Source organism: Ramularia collo-cygni (genome assembly GCF_900074925.1).
Source record: "Ramularia collo-cygni strain URUG2 genome assembly, contig: RCC_scaffold01, whole genome shotgun sequence".
Classification (NCBI taxonomy): domain Eukaryota; kingdom Fungi; phylum Ascomycota; class Dothideomycetes; order Mycosphaerellales; family Mycosphaerellaceae; genus Ramularia; species Ramularia collo-cygni.
The window spans coordinates 3789186-3804266 of record NW_019716255.1 but is presented as its reverse complement, the minus strand read 5'-3'; the positions used below and the strand labels follow the sequence as shown (position 1 = coordinate 3804266).

The window sequence follows — 15081 nt, the reverse complement described above, 5'->3', positions numbered from 1 at the left end:
TACATACATACATACATACATACATACATACATACATACATACATACATACATACATACATACATACATACATACATACATACATACATACATACTCCCTCCCACTACTTCCCGTACTTCTCCACCATCTCCACCAAAGCCTCCTCAACCTCTCCCGGATGACTAAAACTCAAAAAGTGCTGCCCACCATCCACAACCTTCAACTTAGCCTCATAACTATTCCCAAACAATTTAATCTCCTCCTGCGCATTCCTAACACTATACACCGCATCCCTGGTCCCATGCAACCAAAAAACCGGACATCGCACATCCATTAATCGCGAATGTAATCCATCCCTCTCGGCGAGATTAATAGCCGCCATGCGGATTCTCTTCCTGCCTGCGTCGCCGCGATAGTTGGCTTTGAGAGCTTGAGTCCAGAAATCACGATCGGGGGCTGGACAGTCGGGGCCGAAACCGCTGGAGATGAGGAATTCGCAGTAGGTGTCTGTGGGTTCAAAATCCGGGGTTGGGGTGAGGGTTGTCCAGGCGGAGATGTTGGATGCTAGGAGTGCGGGGCCGTCCCAGCAGCCTAGGGAGATTGTGTGGGGGGTTTCGGCGTTCATGGAGGTTCCTAGGGGGAGGATTCCTGCTATCTGTTTTTTTTTACTGGCGTTAGAGTTGTTGTTGTGTGTGTGAGGAGAGAGGGAAACGTGCCTTTTCTGGAGCGAGTAATGCCATTCTCACGGTAATCCAGCCTCCTTGACTGGTTCCCAAGACGAAGATTTTGCCGGTGATTTTCAATGCATCGAGGACTTGGAGGTTCATGATTGCGGTGTCCCAGTATGTGAAATGCTCGGATTTACATCGCGTTTGGCCATGGCCGAGGAGTTCGATGGCGAGCAGGTTGTAGAGGTCCGTGAGCCTTTTGTTGGTAAATTGGGATTGGTAGAGGTAGGAGTCTGTAGTGAAACTGTTGACGAGGACTAGAGTTGGTTTGGAGGAGTCGTAGGAATTGGGCATTTGGTAGGCGGCTTCAATGCCGCCTAGATGTGGAACTTTGACGGTTTTGATGCTAGACATGATGTTTGATGTTGTGCTTTGAGGATGATGGTGATTGATATCTTTTTGAGAGGTATTAGTCGAACGAGGCTACCTCGGATAGGAGCAACGGAAGTCTTGTAGTGGTAGTATTATATGAGCGGGGTAACAGGATATAAGCTCATCTTGAAGACCTGTACACCGTTGATGACGTTGAGCTTCAGTGACAGTTCTTGCGCAAATGACATGCTCTTCGTGGGGTCTTGGAGAAGGTAGTCTCAACAAGACCAGACAAATTCCATTTCCTTCTCCCGCGTCTCCCAATGCTTGAGAGGTACGCTATCTTGGCCGATATGCGTGGCGGCTGTTGGGCGGAAGTACTACATACTCCTCATAACTGCCGCTGTCGCTGTCTCAGTAGCGTGGAACAAATAAGGGAGCTTCCACCCGCAAGACGCCAAGCAGTCCGTCGTCGGCAATAGGGAGTCCGTGAAAGACATGTCGCGGATAGAATATTTCCCCGCCAGTTCCAGAAGGCTTTGGCGGAAAAAGCTTGTGTTCAACCCGCCGATCTTGGCCCGCAGCGCGACACCAACCCTGCCGCGTGGAAATGCCACGCGTTGGGAGATGAGCAGATCTGATTCGTCTGTCGCCATCGAGTCATGTGTCGAGAAAACCGCCTCTTCCTGCAAGAGAAGGCGGTCCTTTTCATCCCACCTGTCACCCAGGCAGGCACCACTTCCCGCCGAATGTTCGCCGCTTCGGGCAAATGAATTGCGAGCCGCAGATGCGGCGATGCGATGAGATGCAGCTAACTTGTTCCAGTCTTCGCGATGGCTCACGGTGAGTGGAGCTTTCCTTTTTGATTCCTTCCATGATTTTTCTACTGCAGAAACTACCCACTCCATCGACACCGAATTCCCGGAAAGGAGTGAGGGGCGGATACATCGCATCTTTGTATGACCAACGTGCCTACCACAAGTTTGCCTGACGGCCGCGACTTCCCACGGTAAAGCTGTCGCGAACAGCTCCTCTTCCGCTGCCACGCACAGATCTCTTCCGCTGCCACGAATATCATCTCTTCCGCTACCACAAACATCACCCTTTCAGCCGCCATTGTTTCCAGTCATCTCTTCATCCGCTCGAGATATTCCTTCATCCGCTGAAACATCCACATCCTCCTCCACATCCTCCTTCACATCCCTCGACATCCCACTATGAAGTTCGGACACGAATACTCGACCGCGCTCGCCAACGAAGGCTTTCCGCCAGAATGGGTGGAAAAGGCGATTGAATACAAACATCTCAAGAAATGCATCAAAAAGATACACAACGAATTGGAGGATCTCGGACTGGACAAGCAGACCCTGACGGTTTTGGGAGATTTGATTGCACAGCCGCGGGAGGAGGATCAAGATGCAAAGGCTGGTAAGGATGAGTTCTATTGCGCTGTGAAACCGGTGTTGGATGCGATTCCGGAGGAGTTTACACCCCAGTTGAGGATTCTCGTCGATCGGAAGACGGGCACGCCATTGGACGCGAGGCTGGCACCGGAGACGAGAAAGTCGTTGAGGAAGTTGGCCAGGCATGAGATTGTCGTTGCGGGCAGGAAGGATCGTCTGGGAGGCGGGAACTTGGTTTATGCGACACATTCCGTAGCCCCGCCGGAGCACAAAGACGTGGAGGAGAATGAGGATTCGAGATGGGTGTCAGTACCACTCGCGTCTGCCACCGACTTCTTCCTACTCCTGGAGCCCAAACTGCAGGAATTGGAGAGGCTGCGAGATGCCGAAACGCATAACCTGGAAGAGGCTATTCTCGATCTGGGAGACGCCGTGGAGAATGTCATTCAACCTGTTCGAGATGGATACGAGACGCACCGACGAGTCAGCTACCGAGATCTCTACTTCTGGCGAGAGATGTTCCGTCTTTACCTGGAGAAACCGATCTTTTACAGCGACACGGAGAACAAGCGAGGTGCTGTCGCCTTTTCGGAAGCGAAACGCAATCTGGAAGAATACGATCAACAACTGCGAACCACAGGTCTTCTCGACAAGATGAGGACTCCACAAGCCAAACTTGCCTCCAAACAGTTCCTCGACTTGAATGTCAGGATTCTCAGCATCATGCATTTCCAAGAAATGAACGCTCGCGCCATGACCAAGATCCTCAAAAAGTTCAACAAGCGCACACACCTCCAAGGCCAACAATTTATCAAAAGTTTACGAGGCTCTCCCAACCTACTCACTCTGGCTGTTAGAAACAAACCTTCCGAAGCGGGGATCTTTGCCGACGCCATCGCCCGTGACTTGTACGCCGAAATTGGCAGTAAAGTTCTCGCCATCGTTCCGCAACTGGATGATTGGATCTGTCCAGTCTGTTATGGCATGGCCTGGCTTCCCGTGAAACTTGGATGTTGTCGCGCCGTCTTTTGCATAAGATGCATCATCCGTCTCCAGAATGACGGCGTGAAGAAATGTCCAATGTGCAATTCTGAAACTGTTGTCAACGCTGACGGACGTAACTTGGACTTGAAGACAGAGCAATTTTTGAAAAAGTTCTTTCCCATGGAAGTCAAAAAGAGACAAAAGGAGAATGAACGGGCGGCGCTTGAGAGAGAGTACGGGGAGGAGTTCACGAGGAAGGCGTGTGTTGTTATGTAGTGTGACTCGCAGGAAACGGGTTTTGGTTGTCACTCTTGGGGAGACGGTGGACTGCGAATACATTCATTGGCGTTGGAGAGAACGGAGGGGGTTTGCTTTTTGATACCCTTGATGGCGTGGAGCGGTTCTTTAACATTACTTCGTTTGATAGATGGAACAGACTCATTTCGAGCATCGCAGTACATTGAAAGAAGGATGGACCGCGGTTTCATCCCCATCTCCTTTGCATTCGCTGACAATTGGCAGCCATAAAGTGCATGTACTTTAGGTCTTTGCCGGCAAAGCAATTATTACGTCACGGATCGGCATTGCATCACTTCGCCTGTTTGAAGCTCCAACACTTACACCAGATAGATATTCAATCATCACCTCCATTGAGGACATACGAACTTCAAGACCTTCAACATGAGTTCCCACCCAGACGCAGACCTCCACCCCGTCGCCACAGGCCCGGCAAAATCCATCGTCGACGACCACCAAGCCGAACAGCCATTGAAACTCTACTCAGGATGGTTGTATGTATCTCAACCTCTCAAACCACACTCCACCAAGACCCTAACAAGCATATTCCTAGCTGCCCTTTCGTCCAACGAGTCTGGACAGTCCTCGAGGAGAAGAAGATTCCTTACCAATACATCGAAGTCAACCCCTACCACAAACCCACTTCCCTCCTCGAACTCAACCCGCGAGGATTAGTCCCCACGTTACAATACGACAACAAACCTTTGTTTGAAAGCACCGTTGTCTGTGAATTTCTCGAGGAAGCGTTTCCGGATTATGGACCGCAGTTGATGTCCCGGGATCCTTATGATCGAGCTCGCACGAGGATTTGGACGGATTTTTGTACGAGTAGGATTATTCCTGCTTTTCATCGATTTTTGCAGTTTCAACCTATGAGTGATGAGGAGGGATTGAGGGGGGTTAGAGGGGAGTTTTTGGGGACGTTGAAGGAGTTTGTGGGGGAGATGGAGGGGAGTGGACCGTTCTTTTTTGGGAGGGAGCCTGGGTTGATTGATTTTGTGGTTGCGCCTTGGATTGTGAGTTGTTTGTTCATCTTGCGGATTGATTGAATGGAATGCTGATTTGATGTGTGTAGGTGCGTCTTTGGGTATTTGATCATTTCAAAGGGGGACTGGGGATTCCTGAAGTGGGGGAAGGAGGTGATGATGAGAATGTTTGGAAGAGGTTGAGGGTGTGGATTGAGGCTCTGGAGGAGAGACCGAGTGTTAAGAATACGCTTAGCGAGAGGGAGTATTATCTGCCCATCTATCAGCGTTATGCGGATGATAAGGCACAGAGTGAGTTGGCTAAGGCGACTAGGAAGGGGAGAGGTGTGCCTTGAGGTAATGGAGAGGTGGAGGTATCGAGAAGTACTGTGTCTCGATATAAGCCTCTGAACATGACTGATTATGAGATCTTGCTATAGACTGTGGGAAGTCATGTCTGTCGCCCGAAGGACATGCATGCGACTTTGCACGAGGCACGTCAACCAAGCAACTTGTAAGTTTTGTCCCGCATACCCATCATAGTTGCATCTTCCGCCCACTTCCGCATCTGTATATCTCTCCACCCATCAGACTCATTCCACAGACTAAGCCGCATCTCTGTGAATCGAACGAACAAGATGCAGACATAGAGACACTGAGACAACGATATTGCTTCTTCGAAGACCTGTACGCCATCTAAGGGGAAATCAGGAAAGCCTGGGAAGGCTTTTCTGCTCGGAATGTCGACAGAGACATCGCCATTAGGTATTGTCACGCAAGCTAGAATCGATTTGGTACTACGCCTCGAAATCCAGCAGCCTGATCGTAGGAACTCTAGTGGCCATCAAGGCTCCAAAATATCCGCATATCAATCTGACTTTACCTGTATCTTACGCCAATGCCATCACGGCAGGCGAGAATAGGGGATAAAGTAGCCTTGCCATTTCCTATCATGCTCATGCGTTTCTCGTATGTTGCGAAGGAGTGTGTGAGTCTCGAGCTCAGAATTGAAGGGACGGGCTTGCGGACTCGGAGAGAAGTTCTTACTTGATTGGAAGTGCCGTAATAACGATCTGAGCCCACCGTAGGCTCGCGGTTCCGACGCTCAAATGGAGAGTGACAGCCGTGCAATCAGCGGATCGGTGAATGATCACAAGTGCTCTTGCTCTAGGATCATCATGATGGTCTCAAATTTGGTTCTTGTTGTTGTTGCAAGAAAGATTGAGATAGGATGGGTTCGAAAAGATTCATCGACGGGGAGCGGGATCGGCCGCGCGCTACTTTATATTTCGAGAAGTGAGAAGATTAACCCTCCTTCTTACATACATCATCATCACAGTCATCAAAAGCCCACATTCCACGCAATTCTCCAGCAGACAAGCCGCAAATAGGCCATCCAGAAGGTGCATCGGCGAGTCCCTTCACTTGGAAGTCAATGTCAAGCTTGTTCCTACCCTACAACTACAAGATGGCAACCCCGCGCTGCCTATCACGCAAAGAGCGAGGAATACGCAACAGTGCTCCTGCTGTAAAGAAATCAAATACTACATCAAAGATTGTCAAAAACGAGACTGGCCAAGCCATAAACTGCTCTGGAGAACCTTCTCATCTTTCCAAACCCAACTATCACCAAATCCTCGAAGAGTCATCGTCTCTGCCGCCGATACGATGACACCAACATGAGAATRGCTTCCAATTGAGTGTGCCATGCAGCCAGAAATAGAAGCTGTCTACAACATGGACCCCAGAGCGACGTCCCTGGACGAGAAGAACTGTTCCAAGGATCAGAAGTCAGTGGCCCAAGACTGGAGTACAACATTGTGCTTGTCTATGATTATTGCACGTTCATCAACCATAGACAGAACGAGCAGTACATTGCTGCTAGGAAGGCTACCAGGAGAGAGTGGAATGGGAAGTGAAGAGGTCCACWCGTTGCCTTACGACTGGATCTTGATACAGAGACGGGAATGTCTTCCAAAGCTGGCAATATGGACATGAAGGAGTATGGTGAGCCGATTCGGCACTTGAATCGTCATCTTAAAGGCCCAAGAGACTGACTTGCAATGGGGGAGTAGGATGCGTGCGGCTTAACGAAATATCAGTTTGGATTAAGGATCAGTTCTGACGAGGCATTCAGATGTCAATCTGTATCCTGCCAGTTGAGCATGAACCTATTGTCGTAACTCCAATGGAACACTGTTCCGATTCAATGATTGGATGCAGGGCATACAGCTCATCGAAACTCAATACATGCATGATCGTCGATGACGATCATCACCCTAAACATCCCACAATGTTGTACTCCACGAGCCGAACTCCCGAACATCTCAGCACCCCGAGATCTTACGTCCCTCTCATCACATCATGAGGAAAGACTACCAAAGATGTCCGGGAGTAAGGGCAAAGATGTCCCGCTCAAATTCATAACATACAACACTGCTCCCGATCCTCAAGATGAAAATGTCAAAAGGGAAGTGCGTTCACACGTCACTCGAATGCAGCACCGTAAGAAGGGCCATCGAATTTATACCAAACGAAAGCAGCGAATGGATCAATCGAGACACGATGTCGAATTGCAACAAGAGCTTGGGATAGTGGATGTGGAAGACGGCAGTCTTGCATCGTCGAGCTTAGATGCGGCCGATATTTTCTCAACACATGGAAGCAGGAGGACGAGAGATAGGGATATCCAAGTGACAGACACTCACAGTCCATCTTTACCACTCTCTCCCAGTGCCGGAAGACTGGCACGGGCCTCAAACATAGCAAGCAACGTGTCCCGACAGACCGTCCTACAGGATCCCGCAGATCAAATGGCAAGCATATTGAAACGTTTGAAGCTTGACTTCCCCACCGTCATGGTAAGTCACGGCATCCCAGGAGCAGCAAGAACTCCAACATAACAACTCCATGTATAGGAGCATTACAGATGGATCGTCTACGCCCAATCCCCCGATTTCGAAGCCACATTCATGCCCGAGCTTCCACGAGGTGCTGGCTACGAGACTTTGATCTCACGAATAGCTCGAGACCCTGCTCTTGTGGGAAGTGCGGCATTGGTTGCTACRGGACATATTCTTGCGATAAGGAACACGACCATGAGTCGGAATATCGCGCGATGTATTCTCGAGCTGAAGGAGTTTGTGTTGAATACTGTCAATGAGGCTCTGCGAGATCCTGCACGGGCTACTTCCGATCCTCTGATCTGTGCGATTTTGATCCTAGCTAGTCATGAGGGTTTACAAGGTAAGGAATCCTCTCAAGGTGGACAGAACTGGTCTGGGTACTGGGAATGCTCATGTGATTTCTGCAGGTCGGCACGAAAGTTTCCACATCCATATGCGAGGTCTCGTCCAGATGATTAATCTCCGCGGAGGTCTTTCCCAGTTGAATGGGGATCAGAAGTTTCTGGAAGCGTTTATCATGTGGCAGGACACTAATGTTTCGACGCTTATGGGTTGTGAACCGTATTGGAAGCAGGCTCATAGTCCTACTGAGGGGATGCCGGCTGTTGGACCCAATCCTGCGATGTGGTTGTTGAAAGRGGTTTGATTGATCGGTACATTGGTAAAGGGCCTTCTCGCTGCTTTGATGGGCCCGAAGCATACAAATCAGGTATTGATATCCTTCAACCGTCAACCTCGGATCCGTCAAAGAAGACGTCTGGCTACGATCTCCTTTCTGGCCGTACAGCGATCATGGTAGAAAGCTCCTCATACAAAGATGTATATCCCATCGTACTTGAGCCCGCACGGGCGATCGAGCTCGCTGGTCAAAAGGCAAGCGAGACATCATTTAAGAACAAGATGATAGATGAAGGACCCAGATCTCCACTCGTCGATCTGCATCGATACCGTTGCTAGTCTCGATATCTCTGCATCAGATCAGTAACTCGCCGAAACGGATTTTCTCCTTTCCATCTTTCCCTCCCCTCTTCATCCCACGTCAAAGAAGCAACACCAACTTACTCCATGCAGTTGCTCGCGCTCACGCTACCCCATATCGCAGCCCGTACCAAGTCGAATTCCTTCCTCACTAATCGTACAGCTAGACTATCCAGAAAGCTATTCCCACCTTCAGTTATATCAACTAATTTTATCTTCTGAATCGTATATATCAGGAGATGGTTGCAAAGGGAAGGCTGTCAGGACCACGCTCTGATGTATTCCTGCTGTGGTGTGATTCTTTGGCGCTTACACCCGTGTATTGGTTCAAACTCCTTGTTGGCTGTCTCTTATGCACTCATGACGCTTCTCATCTTGCAAATCCTTGACACCGTCAAGACGATCCATGACCCTTCAATGCCTGCTCCAACTTCTCCGCCAACACCCTTCTTTCCTGTCTTTCAAATCTGCAATTCCAATCAAATCCCACCACAACCTCAATTGAGTCAACGTCCAGTCCTGTCTCTCTCTCGAATACTATGTCCGTCACATCATCCAACACAACATCCAGCTCTAGATGCTTCAATCCAGGCATACGACTTCTCACAACATCTACAATCTTTCCCAGACCTTCGATATCGCAAGTGACGTGCAACCGCTCAATCGCAGCAACCTGCCAAGGTTCCAGCCAAGTCTCCACCGCAGACTTGAAGTCCACTCCGACCCCCATATCAAAAGAATACAACTTGAAAGGCAAGACCCTCGCCTCATCATAAATTCTGCCACAACTCCTCAACAACCCATCTACCCAAACCGCAGAATCCGCATGAAGTTTCTTGAGACCTTGCTTTGCGGTCGGCGGTCCGAATTCCAGTTCCAGAATCTTCTGCTGTTCCAGACAACTCGTACAATTCCGCGTATCATGTCGCACATACTGATTATGCAGTGCACAGGGAGTGGAAGCGTATCGCTGTAGTAACATGTCCCGCTGTGGATCCGAGTAGCATTTCCCGTGTTGCATATCCCAATTCGGGAAGATGTAGTCTGAAGTTGAGAGTGCAGGGAGGTGAGGTAGATGACCGCGGGAATTATGATACATGACGGGAATGTTCTCACTGGACATTTTGGACAGTGCGTAGCGGGTAGAGAAGGTGGTGGGATGGGAGCAGGTTGAGTAGGTGAGCTTTTGGTAGTCGTGCATTACGACACCTTCGATCGTTGTGCAGTGATGGAAGAGAGGAGACTCGGATTGAGTGCACGAGCGCATGATGATGTGCACTTGGCCCGTACCAATAACTGAGGATGTGGAGTAAGCGATTGCATTGAAGACGTTTGAGAGAATGCTTTACCATATTCGTAGATTTGTTGACGTAGTTCGGCTGGGAGACGAAAGAGATGTGATTCAGACTGTGGATGAAGTTCTTTGGTGTTTACTTCCAGGCCGGGTTCACGCGGGGAGAGCATTGTCTCCTGRGTGGTAGCCATGGTGGAAGTGCGGGAGCGGTAGGGGAGTAACAGGAATAGTTGCGTGCAGCCCTTGCCTTTGTTATATAAATTGATCCGTACGAACGAAGTCTAATGATGTATGTGACAGCTGTCATACTCCGTACAGCTTCTCCGCCCACCCCCGAGGTAAGTTGATGAAAGGGTCTCTGAGATGATCTTGAAGTCAATGTGATGTCGTCCGAAAAGTGGGGCACGGCTCCTCCCGGGCACATGAATTTCGACGTCTCTTTCTCTCCCACCCGCAGCGTCACCACCACCCCATCCCTCTCATCACACACATCATGGGCGTCGCATTTGATTACGCGCCGGAGAGGCCGGAGAACATTGACCAAATCCTCAATGGACTCGACCGATACAACCCCGAGACAACGACCATCTTCCAGGAGTACGTCGCGCAGCAATGCGCTGATCAGACCTATGACTGCTATGCCAACCTGGCACTGTTGAAGCTGTAAGCAACACGCCCTTCTCACAGCATCCACCTGCACCACTCCCTCACCTGATGATCCAACACAAAACGTTTCCTATTAGCTGAAGGCACTTGAACCTGCCGTACAATGAAGCGAAACACATGTATTAGCTCTATCTGATTGTGCTCCTCCACACCACCTCCATTCATCCAGAACGTATCAAAGATRGCATTCACTGACAACGAATACAATCTACAGCTATCAATTCAACCCACACCTCACACGCGACGAGTCCATCATCAACATCCTCGTCAAGTCCCTTACAGTCTTCCCTTCTCCAGACTACTCCCTCGCCCTCTCTCTCCTACCACCACATGTAACCCTCAGCACATCCAAGACCGAGCTCTCAGAAGCCGTCGCAAACATCTCCGCTCTACACTCACACCTCAACAATGCCGAATACGCATCGTTCTGGTCAACGCTCGAGTCAACAGACGACTTCTCCGATCTCGTGGCTGATGTGCAAGGCTTTGAAGACACCATGCGGATACGCATCGCGGTGGTCGTCTCGCAATGTATGCAAAGCATACGGGTGCAGGACATGCAGAGCTGGTTGAACTTGAGCAATGAGAGCAAATTCAATACTTTCATTGGAGACGTCTGTGGCTGGAAGATTGAGGGCGACAAGGTCGTTGTTCCTTTGAACAAGGAGAACGAGGCGAGAAGTGTGGTGCAGAGGGAAGACGTCAAGTTTGGCCAGTTTGCCAGATTGGTCAAGAGGAGTTATGAGGTTCAGGCATGAATGAAGTGTGAGGCGGGAAAGTGGTTTCTTGTGCATTCCAATGGAGCGCGGCGTTTGGCATGGGATGGGAAAATGTGATTCGAATAGATCACTGCTTACGTGCTATGAAATGCACAAATGAAGAAATGAAGAAGAATCTTCAAAGCGTATGCTGATTGCAGCGCTATCTCATTATCATCATCATCATCTCACTTTCTTTCTCATCTCAATTTTATCATGTCGGCTTCTTGTGAGTCGCAGCCTCCTCCCATTGTACGAAAGCGCACTCCTCCACAAACCCAATCCCTCCGTCCGGATAGCAGTCCTTCTCACAGCATCCCACAATCACACTTCCCCAATCCATGCCATCAAGACTCATATCATCCTTCTCCAACTCCATAATCAATTGCGGTGTAAGCTGCAGCTCAAACACCCTTCCCGCTCCACAGTTCCCACATCTTGGCAGCGCAGTTGTCGAAATTTTGCCTTCGGTCGCAGAAAACTTCTTGCCTATCGCATCCGTCTTGGAGTACAGCAATGGCTGTCCCGCGTATTCATACCGCAAAATCTGCTCCGGGTTCTGTGCTAACCGATCTGCGAATTTCTGAAAGGTCTTGTCCATGCTGCTTTCAAATGCGTCTTTGACTCCCATTCCGTCGGCGGAGTCGTCAATACGGACGTTTGAGGGCACTGCGGTGTTGGGAGTTGGGTCGATGTATTCTGCTCCAGCATCGATATGTGCTGAAGGGTAAGGTTTCGGGAACGAAGATTCTGACGGCCAGGGTTCGGAAGGTGTCGGAGCTGGTGTTGTGGTTGTTGAAGGGCTAGAGATACGTGCTTTGTCGGCGAAGGTTTCTGGGAGGGATGGTTGCTCCTGTTCCTCTTGTGTAGGCTTTTGTGCGGGCTTCGCTGCGAGTGAGGACGTTGCTGCGAAAGGGTTTGCGTTCTTGTTTCCTCCTCCACTTGCAAATGGGTTTCCTCCAAAAGGGTTGCCACCAGCGGATGCGTTGTTGGGTTTCACACCAAACAGTGCCTCTCCGACTCTCTTCGGCGCCTCCTCCTCTCTTTTCTCCTCCACTACCGGCTCTTCCACGACCTTCTTCTCTGACGCCGAACTTCCGGCAGCTACCCTCACACCCCTGAATGCTCGCACACTTCCATCCTTCCTCCGGCACGTCTTTCCTCTGCAAACCCACACATACAATCTCCTCTCATGGCCTGGGAAGTTATCCGGAAGGTCGCCGTTGAGTTGGAGCATCAAACTCATGAATTTGTTGCACACTTTGCATTTTGCAAGGGTCACCGAGGGTAAATGAGCGGGATCCAGCCATTTCTACATTGTCACTTCCGTCAGCATTTGAAGACAACATGAGGAAGTAAGGTCGTCATACAGGATGTCCACCGATCTGGCTGAAATCGTCGCTGGTGGGAGTTACGGAGGCGTAGCCGAGAAGAACTTTAGTGCGGATATCGCCCGAGCTATCGACTGACGAGTCGGAATCATAGTCTGCCATGGTGGGGGTTGGTGATGTTGAAGATGAGCTGGTGAAGCTTGGGAAAAATGTTTGGGTGGAAAGATTTATCCGGCGATAAGCCTTATCGCCGGAGTCGGATAGGTATTGACTTCATCCGCTTTCACGAATCAACCAATGCAAGAACAATCGCGTGCATCAAAAGGCAAGACAAGTCATTGAACGCCATCCTAATCGAGTATCGCTCATCTGAACAACTTGGATTTCTCACGAAACAAGATGTCTACCCTCACTATAAGAAGGACAGAGGAAGATCAAGTCCAAGGAGACCCAGTCCGAGAAGATGAAGAGCGAGCACAGGATGAGCCAGCAGAAGCAGAAGACCACTCCCATATTTCCCAACTCCTTGCCCTCCCCCGTGAACTCCGCGATCAAATCTTCCTCCCTCTACTCCAACTCTCCCCAGGTTACTCCACTCCTCCCTCTCAACCCCACATTACATTCACCTGCCACCAACTCCGATCAGAAACACTCCCAGCATTCTACGCAATCAACACATTCCGCTTCCAACTCGATTTCACAACATTGCTTGYCCAAAATCAGGCCTGGTTGAAGAGGACTGGGAATGCAAATGTGGAGTTGTTAAGGAAAGTGGAGTTGGTGGGATGGAGGAGGATTCCATTTGGACACATGTTTAGGCGTGTGAAGATTGTTATTTCGGTTGACTTACGGGCAGGGCAAATCGACATTGGAGGCGAGGGAGAGTTGGAGAGTGAGGATGTGAAGGCGGTACGAAAGCGTTTCGATGATGGGAAGGAGTTGGGGTGGGATGTGGTGCGATTGGGTGAGCTGATGGAGGCGTTCTGGTCGGGATGTGCGGACAATTATTGAGCTGAGCCTTTGCATCTGCAACTCCTTTGCGATCTCCCGGCAACTACCACAAAAAGTTGAGGTGATAGTATCTGCCATGGGCAAGCAAGCTATCCGTGCACATCGGGCATATAGAATACTCCCAGCGCTCGCCTGACCAAAAACTATCGATCACGACGAAGTCCACTGCATAGCGCTAGAGGAGTCGTGGACTCAACTTCCCAAACCACAGCACGTAGTCTTGGGAGACTTTAGAAGTCAAGCGAGACATACCGATGGCTACCACGAGTACCTCATACGGCGACCATTTGAGCGAGCAGCGGAACCCCATCTCCTGTGCAACAGGGAAGGGTATGAGTATGATGCCTTCTGGCAAGTGCTCGACTCGAACAACTCCACGGACGAGCGCAGACCTTAATAGTCATGAAAGCATTGGTCTGGCTGAACGCCTCCAACTTTAAAATCATGCCTAGCGATGACTTCAACGTGGACTCGTTCCACCTACATCATCACCTTGATTTCCAAATCACTCGACCAAACACCGGCCTTTATAGCGCTCTCAAACTCACTGATATACAACGCATCATTCTCGGAGACGTGGCCTCAAAGCCAGCAATGGTGACAGCCGCAAGCGAATCATGATCTGCATGAAGGCCATCGATCTTTACATTGAGCACGGTCTTTATATGTGAGAACTCAATATCCTTAGCATAGGCTTGCTCGAAAGATATTCCATTGTCCAGGAACAGCTCGGCGGTGGCTTGACCACAGTTATCAAGCGCAACCAGGAGACTCCATAGCTTGTGTCCGGAATGACAAAGCTGGGGAAACGCATGATGCATGTATTCTGCGACACCATGTAGTGGTCGTGTCGTGGTCGTGGTCGTGGCGTCCCTCTGCACAAACGTAATGAGGTGTGGAAAAGCATATACTGGCCGAAGTGAGACTGGTACCACCAAAACGGCCGTGGTCGGCGGATGAGATCTCATCAGACGGTGAGGACTAAACTCTGGTCCACGTAAGCGTTTTGCGGTCCACATGGCCAGATCTTCCATCTCGGCAATTGCTTGTTAGAGTTTACCTCCCGCCATTCCATTGGGGACTTGGGACCAGTGCCATGGCGAGCACTTCATGCATGCAATCTGCCTAGGAGTACATGTGGTCGAACATCCATGAAGAGCTCGTCCTGGTCGGTAGCCTCTGGAATCATTGCTTGTCATCCTTGAATATCGCAGACCTCGCGCATCGTGGCCTTCCTTTCAGAAGAGACTCGACTCTGTGAGGAAATCGCCAATTGGTCAAAGCWAAGCGATTAGGCCATCCATAGTTCATCATCAAGACCTGTCGTATCCGCGCCGGGTCCATACTTCGATACTTGCTTTTTCGGGTAATGTGGAAGATCAACTTGCGTTGACTATACGTTAGCCATGTGTTCCACTACTGCGTAAAGTTCGACACGTGCACATATTAGTTGATGTGCTCCCACACT

The 15081-nt window shown here is 50.0% G+C and overlaps 8 protein-coding genes; 5 read left to right on the top strand and 3 right to left on the bottom strand.

The window, feature by feature from the left end:
• Positions 1–104: 104 nt before the first annotated feature.
• RCC_01251 (related to alpha/beta hydrolase) lies at positions 105–1062 on the bottom strand (the record flags this gene model as incomplete). XM_023766516.1 has 2 exons in its annotated part: positions 105–635; positions 697–1062. 2 exons carry the CDS (start codon positions 1060–1062, stop codon positions 105–107), a joined length of 897 nt encoding a protein of 298 aa, XP_023622284.1.
• A 1175-nt stretch (positions 1063–2237) lies between these two features.
• On the top strand, positions 2238–3683 carry RCC_01250 (uncharacterized protein; the record flags this gene model as incomplete). Its single annotated transcript, XM_023766515.1, has 1 exon — positions 2238–3683. One exon carries the CDS (start codon positions 2238–2240, stop codon positions 3681–3683), a length of 1446 nt encoding a protein of 481 aa, XP_023622283.1.
• Positions 3684–4088: 405 nt separating this feature from the next.
• On the top strand, positions 4089–5025 carry RCC_01249 (probable glutathione transferase omega-1; the record flags this gene model as incomplete). XM_023766514.1 has 3 exons in its annotated part: positions 4089–4198; positions 4258–4720; positions 4780–5025. 3 exons carry the CDS (start codon positions 4089–4091, stop codon positions 5023–5025), a joined length of 819 nt encoding a protein of 272 aa, XP_023622282.1.
• Positions 5026–7482: 2457 nt separating this feature from the next.
• Positions 7483–8221, top strand: RCC_01248 (uncharacterized protein; the record flags this gene model as incomplete). XM_023766513.1 has 3 exons in its annotated part: positions 7483–7530; positions 7588–7915; positions 7983–8221. 3 exons carry the CDS (start codon positions 7483–7485, stop codon positions 8219–8221), a joined length of 615 nt encoding a protein of 204 aa, XP_023622281.1.
• A 726-nt stretch (positions 8222–8947) lies between these two features.
• On the bottom strand, positions 8948–10038 carry RCC_12344 (uncharacterized protein; the record flags this gene model as incomplete). XM_023766512.1 has 2 exons in its annotated part: positions 8948–9849; positions 9903–10038. 2 exons carry the CDS (start codon positions 10036–10038, stop codon positions 8948–8950), a joined length of 1038 nt encoding a protein of 345 aa, XP_023622280.1.
• A 302-nt stretch (positions 10039–10340) lies between these two features.
• RCC_01247 (probable Eukaryotic translation initiation factor 3 subunit K) lies at positions 10341–11271 on the top strand (the record flags this gene model as incomplete). XM_023766511.1 has 2 exons in its annotated part: positions 10341–10510; positions 10728–11271. The coding sequence occupies 2 exons, from the start codon at positions 10341–10343 to the stop codon at positions 11269–11271; spliced, it is 714 nt and encodes a 237-aa protein (XP_023622279.1).
• Positions 11272–11485: 214 nt separating this feature from the next.
• Positions 11486–12764, bottom strand: RCC_01246 (related to rat apoptosis protein RP-8; the record flags this gene model as incomplete). XM_023766510.1 has 2 exons in its annotated part: positions 11486–12583; positions 12642–12764. 2 exons carry the CDS (start codon positions 12762–12764, stop codon positions 11486–11488), a joined length of 1221 nt encoding a protein of 406 aa, XP_023622278.1.
• Positions 12765–13001: 237 nt separating this feature from the next.
• RCC_12319 (uncharacterized protein) lies at positions 13002–13613 on the top strand (the record flags this gene model as incomplete). The annotated part of the gene is made up of 1 exon (XM_023766509.1): positions 13002–13613. The coding sequence occupies one exon, from the start codon at positions 13002–13004 to the stop codon at positions 13611–13613; it is 612 nt and encodes a 203-aa protein (XP_023622277.1).
• Positions 13614–15081: the final 1468 nt, after the last annotated feature.